This window comes from Numida meleagris, chromosome 3, assembly GCF_002078875.1.
Source record: "Numida meleagris isolate 19003 breed g44 Domestic line chromosome 3, NumMel1.0, whole genome shotgun sequence".
NCBI lineage: Eukaryota > Metazoa > Chordata > Aves > Galliformes > Numididae > Numida > Numida meleagris.
Window position 1 is genome coordinate 31273003 of NC_034411.1, and position 17396 is coordinate 31290398.

Sequence of the window (17396 nt, forward strand, 5' to 3'; positions counted from 1 at the left end):
TGAAATTGTACTAATGGCAGTTCTTTTCAAGCCCCTCCATGTACCACTATCAGCATCAATTTAATAAATCATGCAGTACATTAAAGCCTAATTAGAAGAATGTCTGTGGTGCTACTTAATGCAGCACTACATGACAATCACCAAGGAAAGCAAGAGGCAGAACATTTCACAAATTCAGGTTACCTGCATTTTCAGGCATTTTACATATCTATCTCTGCTAACAGCAAGCTTCCCATTTAAAATTAATTTTCTAACTCAGCTGAGAAGTACAGGCTCAGCCCTGGGATGATCATTATCTCCACAAATAATTGAACTTTATGTGAGCTGCTGAAAGGCTGTCTAATGATTAGCAGCATTTAGTGATGGCGTCAACCCACTGTAAACAAGGTGCAGTATGTGTAACAAATTAGAATCCATGAGAAAAGAAGAACCATTTATTTATGAAAAAGGAGGAGGGATGCTGTCTTCACAGTTAATGGAAAGCATTGAGATTCTATGCAAGGAAAAAGATGGAGTGGACTAGGTGTTGCCTCAGTTCTTTCCACGCTTATTTACATCACTAATCTCATTAATTCCAGAGGCTGCTCTCAATGAGCATGCTCAGCATAGATCCATATGATCTCTCTAGCAATCCCCACACCCCCTCAAAAAACTTGCCATATGACCTACACAGAGGGACTGTCACCTTCCCTTGAACTCCAAGAAGGCAGCATAGCTCTGAAAGTGTGCAGCAAGCAACCTGTACATCAGACTGCAGGACTGGAATGAGGGCCCTAGTCCTCAGAAACAGTCTTACACTTCCTGAAAAATTAAGTGAATTCAGATGCATGAGGCCAAGACATGGACCAGGAAACAGTTACAGAACAGGAGATAAATTAAAACAAGAGATGGAGCACAAACTGCAGATTAAAGACTGCTAATGTTGGGTGTTTACATTAGGGCTACGTGTCTAAATCTCCATTGTTAATAACAAATTCTCCCAGTGAGGTCAATGTATGTGAGACAGCTACTCATCTGACCAATTTTAAACGTCTATATTAGAGTGAGCTGAACAAATTTATAAATCTCTATTGACTGTAAAGAAGGTTTCAACATACACCTCCAACACTGATGCTGACATTCATGGTCTAAAAGCTGAATCCCACTGGATGTCAATTTTTCATCATAAAAACATATCAGTGTTGGGGTATCGGTCACTCTTCAATGGAGACGACACTGTCAAGTGTAAGAGATCCTGACACTGAAAACCGGGGAGCGGGTTTACGTCATAAAGAACAAGGTAACAACGCATTTTAGAGAAACACACATTTTCGAGTAATCCAAGAAAGAAATTCAAAACTAATACAGGGAAGATAATCTCACCATGCCACTCTTAGGCCTTCCTTAGTTTTAAATCAAGTACTCTGAAAAACCCAGGAACAAAAGCTGGATGGTAGTGACTTCATAAAGAAGAGCACACAACGTCAACCAGCAGATACACTCCCAGGTGTGTCACCTATCACTCAATGTAAATCCAAAGGTTAAATCTCTCATAGGACCCATATCACCTCCTTTCAAGATCACTGCCATAAAGCATGTCAAATGCCACCAGAGGCCTGAGTCTAGGTCACTGAAATAAACACCATCCGATCAACAGATGCAAAAAAAAAAAAAAAAAAAAAGAAAAGAAAAGAAAAAAACAGCAACTGTAGAAGAAATAGGATGGATGGAAAAAAACAGACTATTCAAATGCTATTAGAAAAATTAAAAGCATTCCCTGTTAAGAGAAATGGCCTAAAGTTGTGGTTATTCAACGTAAAAAGTGTATAGTAAAAATGGTAGTTGAGAAACATTGACACAAGGATCCTGACTCACTAACGCGCATGATCCTCACAGTTACTCTTTGTTAAATCTGCTTCTAATATTCTGAACATCTGAGATGACTCAGACACTATTTTCAGGGAGACGCAGAAAGTGTTAAGCGATGACCTACTCCTATCCTGATTACATTTGATGAATCTATTGATTATATTAGAGCTGATCCAGATACGTTGAATGTAACAAAAATATTAGGCCTTGAATCTGGGTACTAAGGAAAAAACAACACTAATTGCTGTGGAATTACTGCATTGCAAATGACTAATGTCAGACCTCTGAAAATGATGCTAACGCATACAGACAAGGTACTCCAGTCATTTATTCAGATTTCTACAGTATGTTGATATAAATTTTCCTTTTTGTTTAAGACATATGCAATGCAATTAAAATCTCTAGGAAAACCTGGATTTGAAAATGTAGCACGTTAGCAACGCTTTAAAATCATCATTCTTAAAACAATTTCCTGCAGAATACAAGTATATGTGTATATAGTAGAATGGTATGCTACAGTATTAAGATTTCATATATATCATTTTAAGTAGTCCTGGGTAACTTAATAATTGCCACTGTCGAAGTGAGAACACTGAAAACAGTATGCTCTATGTCTGATGAAAACCAGCAGTTCCTATATTCCCAGTACTTCTAATGCTCTTATGACTCCATATAGTTTGTGTATGCCCGAGAATGCATAATACTAATGTCTATTAGATGATCTTGTAATATATCTGCTTTCAATAAATGAATAAATGAATAAAAGAATTCAACAGAATTCAATGACTACTAAGCACCTTCATTGCTACAGGATCCTTCCAGGCTGTATTCTTCCTTTCTGGTACCAGCTGAGCAGCAGTACCTGCCTTGAAGGACTACAAGATTAATGACTAACTGGACTGTAAAGGCAGTAAGCTGTTGGTACTCATGCACTCCTACAATTTGTTAGTGTCACCACATTCTCTGCTCTGTCAATATTGTATTTAAGCTGTTTCCAAAAGGTGTGCTGGACTCCTGCATGAAGTAAGAAAGTAGAAACAGCCAGTAGTGTAAGGCAGAGAAAAGAGTTGCCCTAAGACATCAGACCACTTGGATACCATCAGTCAAAATGGAAAAATGTCACAAGAAACATTTAAGCTAAGTGGTCATATCTCTGTTATGCAATGGCTCTGAAGACCACTAGTCAGGTCATCAGAATCCTTATCATCTCTGAAAACTGAGTAATAGATACTTAAGCAGAGATCCATCCCACTGAACTTTCCATGCCTTCCTGAGACATCCAAGAAGTGTTTCTGCCTGATATTCCCCACTCTGTCAGTAAAGAAAGGCTCACCCAGAAGGCTATTTGGGCCACCAATGGGCCAGTCTACATGCAAGTGTTTCCCGTATCACTACTAGGGCCCTCACACAGGCACCTCCTCCATAAGACTTGGTGAGCGCCACCCTTAGGTCCTGAAGGTTGTTGAGCACTGATCCACTGCACTCCAAGCCACAAGACAACGTTAAGTTTAGAATAGAAAAAGAAAAGCCACAAATAATACAACAGCCATTTAAAAGGTCCATATTCCTAAACATCAGGACACTGCTCTCCAATTACTGTAATATCACCATAGTGCTCATTTTATGTAAGAAAATTTATAAGAAAAAAATTGGAATAGACTTTTTCAAGTGGATACCCATTAACACACAAAGAATAGCTCGTAATCCAGATCTCTGTGGACAAGTTAAAAAAAAATATAAGCTATCTAAGATTTCCTGGCACTGGCTACATCAGAGGAAAGTGGAAAGTTTTCTAGGGAGTTGACCTTGAGGAGGTGACACAATATGAGAATATTGGGAAGGATATTATTCACAGTTAGTGTAATAAATTAGGACAGAGGAGACCAGTGAAAAGCAAGAGACTCAAATCCTGAAGTTCTGAAGAAGAAAAGGGGCAGAGTCAGTGTTAATGAATAGGAAAGCTAAAGGTACCCTAAAGGGAAAGCGCAGCTGAAAATCCACTACAAACCAAACAACTTCAACACATATCATTCTGGCTCTTTTAACAACATACAATAGTTGTATGAATTAATGTACAAGCCACACAATCCTACATACAATCAGCACTGACAGGTCACTCACAGTTACAAAGAATTAAATGTGTATGTAAATCCCCTGAGCTGTATGCAGCCCCACTGCCAAGCTTCACGCTGTAGTGCTGTAGGGGATGCGTACAATAGTAAAAAAAATCCTCCTGCCCCAGATGCCACAATGGGCATCCTGGGACCTATGTAGCTTCTCATTATATAGGAAAATGGTGTTTCAGCAACTAACATAACAGGTTGAATTTAATAAAAGTATAGAATTAGCTAGGTTGGAAAAGACCTACAAGATCATCCAGTCCAACCATCCACCTACCACCAATAACCCCACTAAACCATGTCTCTCAACGCTATATCTAAATGCTTCTTGAACACCTCCAGGGACAGTGACTCAACCACCTCCCTGGGCAGCCCATTCCAGCGCCTGACCACTCTTTCAGAAAAGTAGAATTTCCTAATGTCCAGTCTAAATTTCCCCTGGCGCAACTTGAGGCCATTCCCCCTCGTCCTGTCACTAGTTACAAGAGAGAAGAGGCCAACCCCCAGCTCACTACAACCTCCCTTCAGGTAGTTACAGAGAGCGATAAGGTCTCCCCTGAGCCTCCTCTTCTCCAGGCTGAACAATCCCAGCTCCCTCAGCGACTCCTCATAAGGCCTGTGCTCCAGACCCCTCACCAGCTTCGTCGCCCTCCTCTGAACATGCTCCAGGGCCTCAATGTCATTCTTACAGTGAGGGGCCCAAAACTGGACACAGTACTCAAGGTGGGGCCTCACCAGGGCTGAGTACAGAGGGACAATGACTTCCCTACTCCTACTGGCAACACTATTTCTGATACAAGCCAGGATGCCATTGGCCTTCTTGGCCACCTGGGCACACTGCTGGCTCATGCTCAGCCGAGCATCGACCAATACCCCCAGGTCCGTTTCCTCCACACAACCATCCAGCCACTCTGCCCCAAGCCTGTAGCGTTGCCTGGGGTTGTTGCGGCCAAAGCGCAGGACTCGACACTTGCTCTTGTTGAACCTCATCCCATTGGCTTCAGCTCAGAGATCCAACCTGTGCAGATCTCTCTGTAGGGCCTCTCTACCCCCAGGCAGATTGACACTACCTGCCAGCTTGGTGTCGTCTGCAAACTTACTGAGGGTGCTCTCAATGCCCTCATCCAGGTCATCAATAAAAACAAAATCTAACTCTGTAGTTCAGCTTATCATCTTAAAATTAAATTAAAATACAACCAACAGGACAAATTAACAAAATATTTGGTTGAATAAGATACAGATGAGAACGCTCTCTGTAACAGGGCTTCTTACAGCTCAAACCTCTTCCTGAGTGAGAAGCAAATAGCCATTTTCCTTCTATTCACTGACCTGATCTCAAGACTTTGTAAGAGGTTTATTTAAAACAAGTTTAAAATTCCCATGGACTTCAATTTGATGCAAATCTTTATGTGCCTCACTGAAAGATCACAGTTCTCTTTACACGTACTATATTCTTTTTATGTATAGATACAAATCTCAAAGAATTAAGAGGTGTGTAGTGAAGATACAGTTCATGTTCCAAAAGAAAGATCCAGAGATCTCTCTTCATCTATGCTACAAAACAGGCCTCTTGATTGCAGAGTGCTACTCAAATCTAAGAGCTAATTGTAGGTTAAGAGTGGGAAGGTTAAATTTATCCAGGCAGCACGCTGAGCAGAGATGGGAATTATCTGGATTAGAATTAAAAAAAACATGGTAGAGAGAGGCTGAACTTGGAAAGACGGTGATAAGTAGAGAGCAGTAAAACTGCTTGTTTCCTTCTGATTGTGTTACATCCAAAAGGACATGTTAAATACATGCTAAGAGAACTTTTCATAATCTAAGGCACATTTTAACCAGTAGAGAAATCTGTCAGACTCTTCTGTGCTTGCATAATTCAAAGGGAATTTTTTTTTAAAGCCAGTTGGCATATGCTTGATCTTCAGTGAGGTATGTGCAAAGACATTTGGTTTAGCAATAACAAAATTATAGCTGTACAAGGTAGTGTATTTATTTGGATATGCAACAATGTAATCATTCAAACAAATGCACTCTTAGTTCTCTTTTCGCAGTACTTGAAGTCAGATATACATAAACTAATCCCTATAAATTAAATCCACATACAGTAAAATAAAGCATTATGCTTTTTAACTTTGTGTTCTGTTTTGCTTTAACCATACTCCATGTGTCTTTGAATGGCTGCAGGTGTGGATTTTGTACCATTTCCATTTGTGGTTTTTCCTATGACTGCACATCCAAAAAACTGAGTTCTCTATAATACACAGTTTGGTGAGTGCTTTCAGAGCAGATGGACTTTTGCTTCATAGCGATGTCTAAAGTCCTTAAGGTGAGCAAAGGAATGGAAATGAGTTGCCAACAGGCCTAAGTTCAACCTAATTAAAATCGTCTAGCTGAACAATGTATTTTCTTCAAAATAGCATCTGGCCTCTGTAAGAACCAGAGGGAAAGATGTCAAATTTGAGTAATTAGTTTAAGATTACAAAGAAAACTCACAGATGCTGTAAACTGTATGGTGGATATCGTAGCTATTTATTGACAAAGTTCTGATAAAAACATGGGGGAAAGAAAGCATTCCTTCTGAGCAGATGCGATTATCAACAACAACAAAAGATATCGTTTCTTTTTGTAATTTGAGCATAGGTGACCAAAAATTGAAAATGCCCTAAAACCTTGAATGCAGATCAGGCTGCAGAGGAACATTTGCATTATAAGCCAGAATTTAAGCCCACCTGTGGTTCAGATTCAGAAAGCCTACACTACCCTAACTGGATTGTAAGTAAATAAATTCATTCTCCTGTCCACTCAAGTTTACATTACAGGACAAACAGAGGCTGGAAAAATGAATACCTCTTAAACTAATGCTCCTAATAAGCGATTCCTCCTAGAATCAACATTCAAATGTTTTGCTTCAACTCTGCAGACTAGGAAATACCTTTTTTTTTTTTTCAGCATCTTTTACAAGGCAGAGGATGTAAACAATTCATAAAATAGTTCTACTGTTATCTGTCTTTCTATTTTACCCTCCCAGTCCAGCATTTCAGGATAAATACTTGGCCTTCATTTTGCTACAGCTGTTACAATGCTGCTGCATGAATAAATATTCCAAGCATGGCCATCATTTATAAAGATTGTATTTCAAATTACCAGCTAAAACAGTGAATAAAAACGTTAATGTCTTGATCTTGAAAAAGTGCAAGAGCAGCTCTGACAGGCTGACCAACTTCCTTGATTACTGTTACAGAAAATTTAAAAGCTAATCTTTTAACCAAGTTATCCAAGAATACTGAACTTTTCAAGTGTCTGCCAGTGTCTGTTAAAAGAAAAAAATATTTCATCTGGCAGCAAAAAGAGCATAAAACAATGAAGTCTGACAGACCAGAAATGATAATTACTGCAGGAACAGTAGAAACAAAGCTTTTACCAAATAAGGCTACAAGGTAGCCACTGCAGAGAGTAAAAAGGCAAACTGATAATACTTGGGGAATAGCTTGGTTCTTACATCATAACTGCTTCAGAACAGGATGAGAGTATGTCAAATTCAAGTGAAATAACCAAGGATATTTCAAAGTAACACTTTGCTCTTACACACAGAGACTACAAAACTAAAAACAGATCATGAATTACAGAATCGTTGTTCAGCTAAGCACCTATTCCAGAGATGACCTCCTCATCAATTAAGATGTCTGTTGGAGTGCAATCAACTAAAAACCTAAAGCATTTAATATATAATAAATAAACCCCAAACTTCTCCACCACAGTTAAGTTACTAAAAAGAATTCCTAAAAGTTCGCATGACATTTGTTATCAATATTTTAAATCTGCAACTTGAGAAGATACATCTACACCTGCTAAGACTCATTTGAAGCCATAGGAATAGTGATTTGCTGGGGGACAAGTTTCATAGATCATACACGGATTATCTACCTAGGGTGACACCACCCACTGACAAGTAAAAACCACTTCATAACAGAAAAGAAAGCATCTCATAACATACTGCCATTCTAGCAGCTCTTAATCCAGTATAATAGAACAGTAAGGTATCAAAGAACAAACTACAAGGGCAGAAAACTGAACAGAGAACACCTCACGAGCCGTCAGAAGAGATTCCAATTTCTTCTCAATCAGAGCAAATACTTCCAAAAGCCACTGGTCTTACAGTCTGCCTTCCCCAGCACACAAGCCTTTACAAGTCATCAATATTTCCCTACAATAGTACTTGCAATAAATGCCTTTTAACGTCAAACAATATTGACAGAACTGCCTCAAATGTCATATATAGTATCAGTTAAATGTAGTAGGATGGCATGCACTATGCAGAGCAAAGAAACAGTAACTTTTTATTACACAGCAAATGACAACGAGAAAACAGTAAGGTTTGCATCTTGTCTCTTAGTAAAGAAATCAGCTTATGTCTACCTTGAGTTTAAAAGCAATTCCTTTGGGGAAAAAAAAGTTTAATGCCATTTGTAACCCCTGTATCTCTTGTCATATGTGAACTACAGCTGAAAATGTGTTGGCTCACAGGTCATTGCTGTTTTTGACCAACACTAAAATGCTAAGACATTTCCATCATTTTTTGATAAGACAAAAAGTGCTTGAATAAAAAGATACATTAAATTCTGAAGTATCAACGGGAATTAATGATCATAAATTCAGAAATTCAATCAACTTTTAGTAAAATAATAACTGCTTTACCTTTTCACAGTTTGAGTAATTATGCTCCAATTATGACTGTTTCCTAGATAGGAAATACTCTTAAAATAATAATTATGTAGTTCAACTCCTTACTAAATTCCCTTCAAATAAACTATTGCTTTAAAATACGTTGGGCAAAATTTCTTTCATTACTTTCAACAGTAGACTAAATAAAATGTAAGTAACATGTTTATGCTCCTTCTTGGAAGTTTGTCTGTACATAATTGAAAACTTCTGGACAACCTCAATTATTCAAAAGCAGTTTACAGAGTCAACACATTGGAACAGGAAAAATCTTTGATATAAAATTCCAGTACGGAAAGTGACAACACTTGAATGGGAATATTATTTGAGCATTATTCAATAAGGTATAGGATACACAGATTGCTGTGATCCACGTTAAGAGTTCTAAATTTTTTAAGTCTCTCCAAAATATGAAGGATCAGACACTTTCATATGGAGAATTATGCAGGCTATATGAAAAGGGATCAGAAGAAAAGTAGGAGGAAACATTAGAAGGAGAAATAGAGATACTGATGCACATTAAAGAGAGACCTAAAGGGGGAGAAGGAGAGCAATAATGTTATCCCCATGTCAGTGATCTTGATCTTTCCACAATATCTTCTATGATCTTGGGAAAAAATTTCTCACACTCTTCCTGGTCTTCACCTGCAGGGAGCTGTTATTTCCCTGTTTGGAATGGATACTGCCAAGCACTTGGAAACAAAAATTTCTGCAGAAAGATATGCACTTCCACTGAATAGCATGAAATACTTTTTTTTTTTTTTTTTTACCTCCCCATTCATAACAGCTTGAACAAACTGCTTTAAATAAGACACTGCAAATGAAGGGTAAAAATAAACCTAAGTATTAAATGAGTGCTTCCTTTACTAAGTTCTGTCATTCCTGTGCAATGAATAAGGCAAGGATCCTGTGGAAAAAAGTAGGATGTAAACCTATAATTAAATACATATGCACAATAGGGCAAAAATTAAAGCATATGAAGAACACTAACTTGAACATTTCTTAATTTCTTACCACTTCATTTTAGAGTTACAAATTAGTCACTCTCCTCCCACTCCCTACAGAGAGAAAATTCATTTCAAAAATAGGGTATTTCGGAATGCAGAATTATTTTGAGGAGAAACAGGACACATTACTGAGTAACTTCAAGAGTGAATGAGACAGGAAGCTCATATGTTATTCTATATGCATCCTTTCCTATGCACATATACCAACTCAGTTTTACAAGCCTCTGTAGGAACATCAGAACTGAAAAACCATGTAACCTTCACATCCACCAATCACACAGAATAATGAGGATCATCTATTCAGCAGAATGTTTCCACTCAGATTAAATGCTTTCATTCTCCAAGTCAGAAAAATATGGGAGGTTGGTTAGTTTAACTGCGCAACATATCCCATTCACAAAAATGAAGCAACAACAGAAAAATACATTTCACTGAAGCACACTGGCAATCAAGGAGATCCTTCCTTTTTAAACTCCAAGTTATCATCACCTTCAATTGAAATGCTAGAGCTCTCTTTATGAAAACAGGCAGTCCTAGGTACCTGAAAAGTTACATTTTCCCCATACTGTTTCTTCTTGTGGGTTTTTATTTTTAATGGCTTCTCCATATCTAGTAAAATTTTCAGGAAACAGGATTTGTTTCTTGCCTGGACTCGCTGGTACCATGTTTCAGTTGAAAGGATCAACTGAGCAGTTTTAAGAATCTGAAACAGCTCATGGAAAAACTTGAGCAGTTTTAATACAGACACTGCAGCTTGTTCTCTCTGAAAATCAAAAAATCTTTCAAAACTCAGCACAACATTTAAAAGCTAAGCACAAAATTTTACTCTGGTCATTACTAGAAATAATGAATTTTAAGAACAAACCAAAATGATGCCTAATTGCAGTGTGACATTGGAGAAGCTGAATTAAATCAAGCATATTGCTCCTGCTAAGGAAATGCATTTAGATTAATGACAACCTGATGATCTAAAGCAGTTTCCTAATTCCCATTCATAGTAGGTGTCTATTATTAGAAATAGGAGTTAGTTTTCCAAATAGGGCATGCAAATTTATCTTTTCTTGGTCTAAGGAAGAACAAACACTTCAAGTGACACTGAAAACATGCTGCTGACTGCTTTAAGTATGCACTTTCTGACACAACATTCTGTTTCATATTTGCACTTCTTAAAGTATCAAATGGTCAGAAGAAGAATTTCCATTCATTTTTGATAAACAGTAAGTAAACAAGTTTGGAACAAGGCCTTAAAAGCAAGAAGCACACGTAAAACATAATTCAGATGTTAAAAATATAGTAAAAACAAATGATCTCATAAGATCCAAATTGCTTCTGCTTTATGTACCAGGAGACACCTTGATCAAGACAAGCCCTAGCTAATGAGACACTCAGTAAGAAAATGGATATACAAATTATTTAAATAAAATGCATCTTAAGCTTGCTTCAAAAGCTCCTGAAAATCTGTGACCAATGACACAACTCAGCCCACAGGTGTGGGATCTCTCCCCACCCCATAATAACAAGTTCGATTCACTCAGCATTTTTAACTGGAGAGCTTTGGAGTCACAGTTTAGATCTCCTCCTTATTCATCTTCTGTAAAATTGATGACACTCAGAAATTGGGTAAATACCTTTTTTTTTTTTTTAAGGGCTCCAAGACAGATAGCCATAGACAGATTAAAAATGCCCCGATGTTAGTAGTGACTTGTTTTTAATCCATTTTTAAACATAATGCTCCCTTATCTTTCCATCAAGTTCAATTATGAAGTGCTTTTGTTGAATACTTCCAGCAGGCTATTGTACACACTGAATCACAAATTGCATGGCCCGAGGCCAGGAAGGAAGGTGTGGAACATGCCTTTACAGGTCAGTTTCCACACTCCAAGTTTCTAAGTATTTGAGGGAAGGCTGTGTTACAGCACAGATTTACATAGCAGACAAACTACTTGACCGCCCATTCTCAACATTTCATAATTTCAATAAAAAATTAGGTCACATGGGGGGGGGGGAAGGAAGGGAGGAAATAACCTTATCCTCTCGTGAAAGTCAGAACAATTAAATCAAAAACTTAACTGTGGTTCTCACCAAAACATCAGTAAAGAAATTTGTATTAACAGTGAACACAAGTCTGAAGTACTGAAGTATTTGCTTTACCATCCCTTTCTAAAAACCTTTCCTTTTTTAATGCTTCAAAACCACGATAAACAAAGTGTGCTGTATTGCTTTTTTAAAGCAGTTTTTATTATTCTTACTTCAACACATATATATTTTACAAATACTGATGTTATCAAGGAATGTGTTATTCATTTCAGGAGCTTTCATCTACAGTCTGATAGTCCAGCAGAAGTCTTAAGAAAGGGAACTGCACTTTGTATCATCTGTCTGGATGAAAAGGAGAATAATTTGAAATAGCTTTGTTCCTCCCTCAGAAAATGAAATATAGTGCACTTTAAAAAGGGCAGTATTGGCCAGGATCAGCACTGCCTGACATTATGTTTATACTAAAAGTAGACTGAAAATTACAATGTTCATATCTGGCATTCTTTGAGTACAAATTTGCAAAATAATTAATTTTTTAAAGGTTGTTGTGTTTTTCTTTTTAGAGAAAGATACAGCAATATTTTCATAATCACAACAAAAATACTTCCCAAGAGGAGTTACAAATATATCATAAACCAAAAAATCTATAAGGTGATTAAGTATACACCTATATAGCTGAATTTCATTTAGCCTACCAGACTACTATTTGCACACGAATTCCTACAAACACCATATACTCCATAGCTAAAATATGCAAATCCACTAACCCAGACAGCTTTCAGGGTTTGTTTTAACACAGTCAAACACTTACAGGGTTTAGACTGGCATACTGCTGATACTTTTATTGAGCAAGCAGGAAGAATAAACATGAACAGAAAGATGACTAGCTTCAATAACCGGACTTCACATTATCTCAGTTTCTAAAAATGACAAATATGAAATTTGACTTATTCTCAGCAGTAAGGAAGAAATTAAACTGCCTTTTTTTTTTTTTAAAAAAAAAGGAACTCTTGAACATTTTTTTGAAGACATTAGCTCGGTTTTTATGGGCATTTGATACCTATTCAACTAAAAAGTGGAGGAAACAGAACTTTTTGTGGAATCTGGCATTTTTTCTTTTTAGCAACACAAACCCTGAGGGACTATTTTTATCAAAAGCTTCAGCTTTTAGCATTCTGTAGCCCTGAAGCTAAAAATTCAAATGAAAAATACTTTTTATTTTTTCCTCCTTGTGACACAAAAGAAACTTTTGGGATCATTTCAGAAGGAGACCAGAAAGCCTGTCTAACAGAAAATGGTTCCTACCCAGCAAAGCCCTCCAAACAAAGAGCTGCAGATGCACAACTGGTATTAATAACAAAAATCTCCTCCCTCTGTTAGTCAAGAGAGGACAGCTAAGGACAAATGCAATTTCAGAGTACTTACCTACTCGGAAGTTAGTGGCTGTCAGCGTGTCAGCAGCATGGCCATTCTCACTGATGAGGGTGGTGGTATTTCCCTTCTCACAGTTGTTCTGACAGTTGCCCTTGGTACAAGTCACTTTGCAGATGCTGGGTGTAAAGACCACCTTGATGCGACCAGTGTGATTTCCCACTGTCAGCGGAGGCAAAGAAAAAAAGAAAAGTAAACAGATCACTTTGGTATCCATTGATTTCCTTCAAAAAGTTTTTTGGAAAAAAAAAAAAAGGCGGGGGGGGGAGAAAAAGGCGACAGGTCTCCAGGAGGAGGGCAGTCTGCAGTGCTCTCTCTCATAGATCTCCAGTGGTGTCTCTGAAACAGGAGTAGGAAGCTTAGCAAACAGAGCTCCGGGATACGCTCCAAAACCACATTTAAAGTCAAGTCACTGGAGTGGGATTAGTAATCACAATGCTGCACTTTATTCACAGTCAGACAAAGAGCAATACCAAGGGCATGACAGCTTAAATAGCCAACCCTGACAGGCAGATGTAATGTAAAGAGGCTGGCTGTGCACCTAGGGGTGAATAAACTCTTGTGTCCTCCCGCATACTTTTCCTGTTTCTGCACTTATTAAGTCACTATTTGTAGCTCGACCCCTGGAAATGTTTTAGGCATGCAGCATGTCTGAAAACATCTGTCTCAAATCTCCTGGCACCCCAGTCCGAAGTGGTCAAACCTTGTGACGCAGCTGCCTGGACCCATTTTTTCACAGTTTTCTGGCACCGTTTTTCCACAAGTATTTACATATTATAGACTGAGCTCTGCTCACAGCCCTTCTTTAAGTAATAAATAGCTCAGTCAGAGAAAAGGGTGAGGAAGTGTCAATAGTTGAAAATACTAGTTCTGAGCTCAAAGGAAAAAAGAAAGCTTTTTTTTTTAATGTACTTCTCTACAGTCATTTGAAGAACTTAAATGTAATGAGGACTGAGTAAACACAAATTTTATATTAAGCTAATTTAATCAACTCCTACTTGTTATAGAATTTGATTTAAAACCAGATGTATTTAATTCCAAATCTAACATCAGAAGGCAAAAAAGATTAAAACTACTAATTGGGAAAATTATGGGGAAAGAACAGGTGTTATTTACAGTTATTTACAAAGAAAACATTTTGTCCTCTGCACACCTACTAATAACTTCAGTAAGTTCTAGAAGATGTACCATAGTATCTCTGAGAACACTACCCATAAACACTTCTATATAACAAACCTAACAATCCCAAGAAACGATGCACAGGAACAGAAGAACCTCCATCCTCCTCCTGTTATAGAAGTTCTTGGACAGTCATACAACCTAGCCATGGAATACCCCTCCAGACAACTTCTATTTCATTTTTAAATCTCAAGAAAATGAAGAAAACCTTTCCACTTCAAAAGAATATAAAGCCTCTTATTTTTGGCTCTTCATAAACAAATAAATTAAAGCAATTGAGCCAACTGTTTTGTCTACAGCTCTATTTGAACAGCAGCTGCATTACAGATGCTACCACCTTATTCAGACTGAAAAAGTACTTCAAAGCAGAACACAGACAGAAATAAATATTTCAGTTAAAGGCTAGTACTGTGATTTTGGTCAATTTAGAAGACACCCTGGATTCTTGGATGCCATCATTTCTTAGAAAGTTACTAATACACCTTTCCCAATGAATAGAGATCTAGTAACTTGTGAACTGCTGAGGCTAGAACTTCTAAGCTCTCCTTTTGTTAAACAGAGCTCCACAAGCAATATTGCTCTCTTTGTATTTTATTTGTTTGATTATATATATATGTATGTATTGTATATATATATATGTATATAGATTTGTATATATACATACGTGATCTACCATGAGATCTCTATATCTCTATATATCTTTTCCTAGAAAAGCCTAATACATTTTCTATTTTACATTTTCAAATGTTTTAGTAACATTTTTTCCTTCAGGATGTGATGTAATTAAAAAAACATGGTTAGTTGAGTCACAAAAGTCAGTCTTGCCTACACTGTAAAAACTACTGTATTGGGGGACCCACATAAGTTTTCCAGCTTTGGTTAAAAAAAAAAAAACTGGAACAAAATTGTTATTTAATTCTCTCTCATAATATTTTCTACTACATTGTGGAGTCCTAAGCTGTTAGAGAACTTAGGCACAATCTTAATAACCAAAACTTCTTTAAAAAAAAAAAATTCATCTCATATTTTACATTTTATCACAAAAAATCTGTAGCATACTTCTTTTGGCAGCAGAAATGCCGCAGTATGAGACTGAATGGAAACTGCAAATTTGCTTCTCGTCTAATTTTGGTGAGAAAACATTAGAATGTAAATTTGGGAGTAACAATACAGAAACAGTACTTGAATGGCACCTTCAAAACTACTGGCCATTATCTACAGAGGTAAAGAGCATCCATGAAACAGTACTGAAATGCAGGCTTTTTTTTTTTTTTTCAGGAGAAAAAAGTCTGAAAACTATCTGATATAAGCCCTAGCCCCTACAAATATATAAATTTTCAGCAACGTCCTTGTTACAGAACCAATTCAATTCTCATGGCCATTGTTGTTTTACCAGGAGCCAGAAATAAGACAACTTTGTATTATTTTGACACTGGAAGATTTTTTCCACCTTTCTCAAATTTACAGACAATAATGAAACTCATATTTTCTTCCACTAGCAAGTCACCGGTTTTAGCTTTCTCAATTCTTCTGGAGATATTTCTTAAGACCTCTGAGCTGAAAGCTGGTCAGTGTATGAGAAGGAGCCAGGTGATTCAAGGCAGAGATGCCATCTTCATCACTCTCTGTAGCTGCACCAAGGAGAAAATACTATCCTCACACAGTCTGAGGCTCAGAGATCTTAATGGTGAGCATAACACATACAGATTTAAATTGAAAACAGACTGCAGACCCTTCTGAAAGGAAGCACTTGGCAAAATGCACTGCAAGGTTAGCATCTTGGACTTCCTCAAATCCTCTCCCCACCATTTTTTTTCTTTTTTCCAGTGGGTGGGTGGGAGAGGGTGCGTATCTGTGTATGTTTTTTCTCACTTCTGTAAAGAGGGGAAGATTTAATCCCAAATGAGAAACAATATCCTTCAGTGCTTCTTAGATGGTTTGGCTGCGTGAATGTTTAAGTCACAATTTCAAGCTAGAAGTACATTACTGCCATAACCTTAAGCTCCTTTGTACTTGGACTAGTTTGTGCAAAAAAAGGATACACACATGATTTTCATCTTTAAACTCCAGAAGCTTTAACCGATGACACCACTGTGACATAAGTATGAATGGATCTGCAACTTAGATTATCTCAGATTCACTTCTGGAGAAAAAAATGAAGGTACTACAGCACCACAACATACCTGAAATCATTATTTTTATACAGAAAGATAAATGTATCAAACTCTTCAAAATGAATTTTAAGCACATGGAAATGAAACACCTTGCTCTGCTCTTAAGTATAACACCAGACTGTGACAAAATATCAGCATGAGACCAGATAAATAAATGAGCTCAATGAAAGAAAACTCAAGCAGAAGATATAAACACCAAATAAATTAAAAAATTACTGAAGAAAAAGCATAACTAGAGACAAAGTCAGGTTGTTGATTTACTAAAGATAAGACAATCAATATTACTTGCATCAGCTAATCTTTATTCCTGAACTGCACAGCAAGTTTGTCATGGGGAGGCTCAGGCAATCACACAGTCACCCTGCCCCCTAGCCTACGTTCACTCACACTCAAGGATGCTGTCAAAGGAGATCAGTGGAAGAATGTATCTGTAATTTCCAAAACCCAGGAAACTCTCTTGGGACAGAGTGAAAGATGTCTGGATAAACGGATGAGATTTTAGTTGAAAATTGGCACCATGTATGTGTGATTTTTTTTTCCATCTCTGTAAGTAACTATGATAGAATACTATGAGTACGGCAAGCTCCTGCTGTGATGAATTTATGATCTAACAACAACAACAACTGCAGGATAAATGGAAAATAGAAGTAAGAGGATTTCTTCATAGAATCTCTTCCACTGTCCATCACAACAAACTGGTGTTTTGTTTTTTTTTCCTGCATTAGCCAGAAAGGTGGATGAGTAAAAGCAGGCAGCTGGCAAGTTTTAGGTCCAGGTGGTCACAATAGTTCATGCAGCCATTCCTCGGCAGACTTATACAAGAAGAAGGATTCCTAAAGAATCTCCTGGGTCCCTTTGTTTGTAAGGCTGCTGCTCAGCCT

General features: G+C 37.5%; 1 protein-coding gene across 5 annotated transcripts in view; it reads right to left on the reverse strand.

Annotated features, from left to right (window-relative positions):
* Positions 1-17396, reverse strand: part of LTBP1 (latent transforming growth factor beta binding protein 1) — a 191753-nt gene that overhangs the window by 114522 nt on the left and 59835 nt on the right. For 4 of the 5 annotated variants that reach the window (XM_021390337.1, XM_021390336.1, XM_021390335.1 and 1 more), the window contains exon 5: positions 13157-13324. In XM_021390337.1, the coding sequence (XP_021246012.1) occupies positions 13157-13324 (168 nt within the window). Of the gene's footprint in view, positions 1-13156; positions 13395-17396 lie in introns of those variants that run through there. The other variant, XM_021390340.1, reaches the window with a different exon arrangement.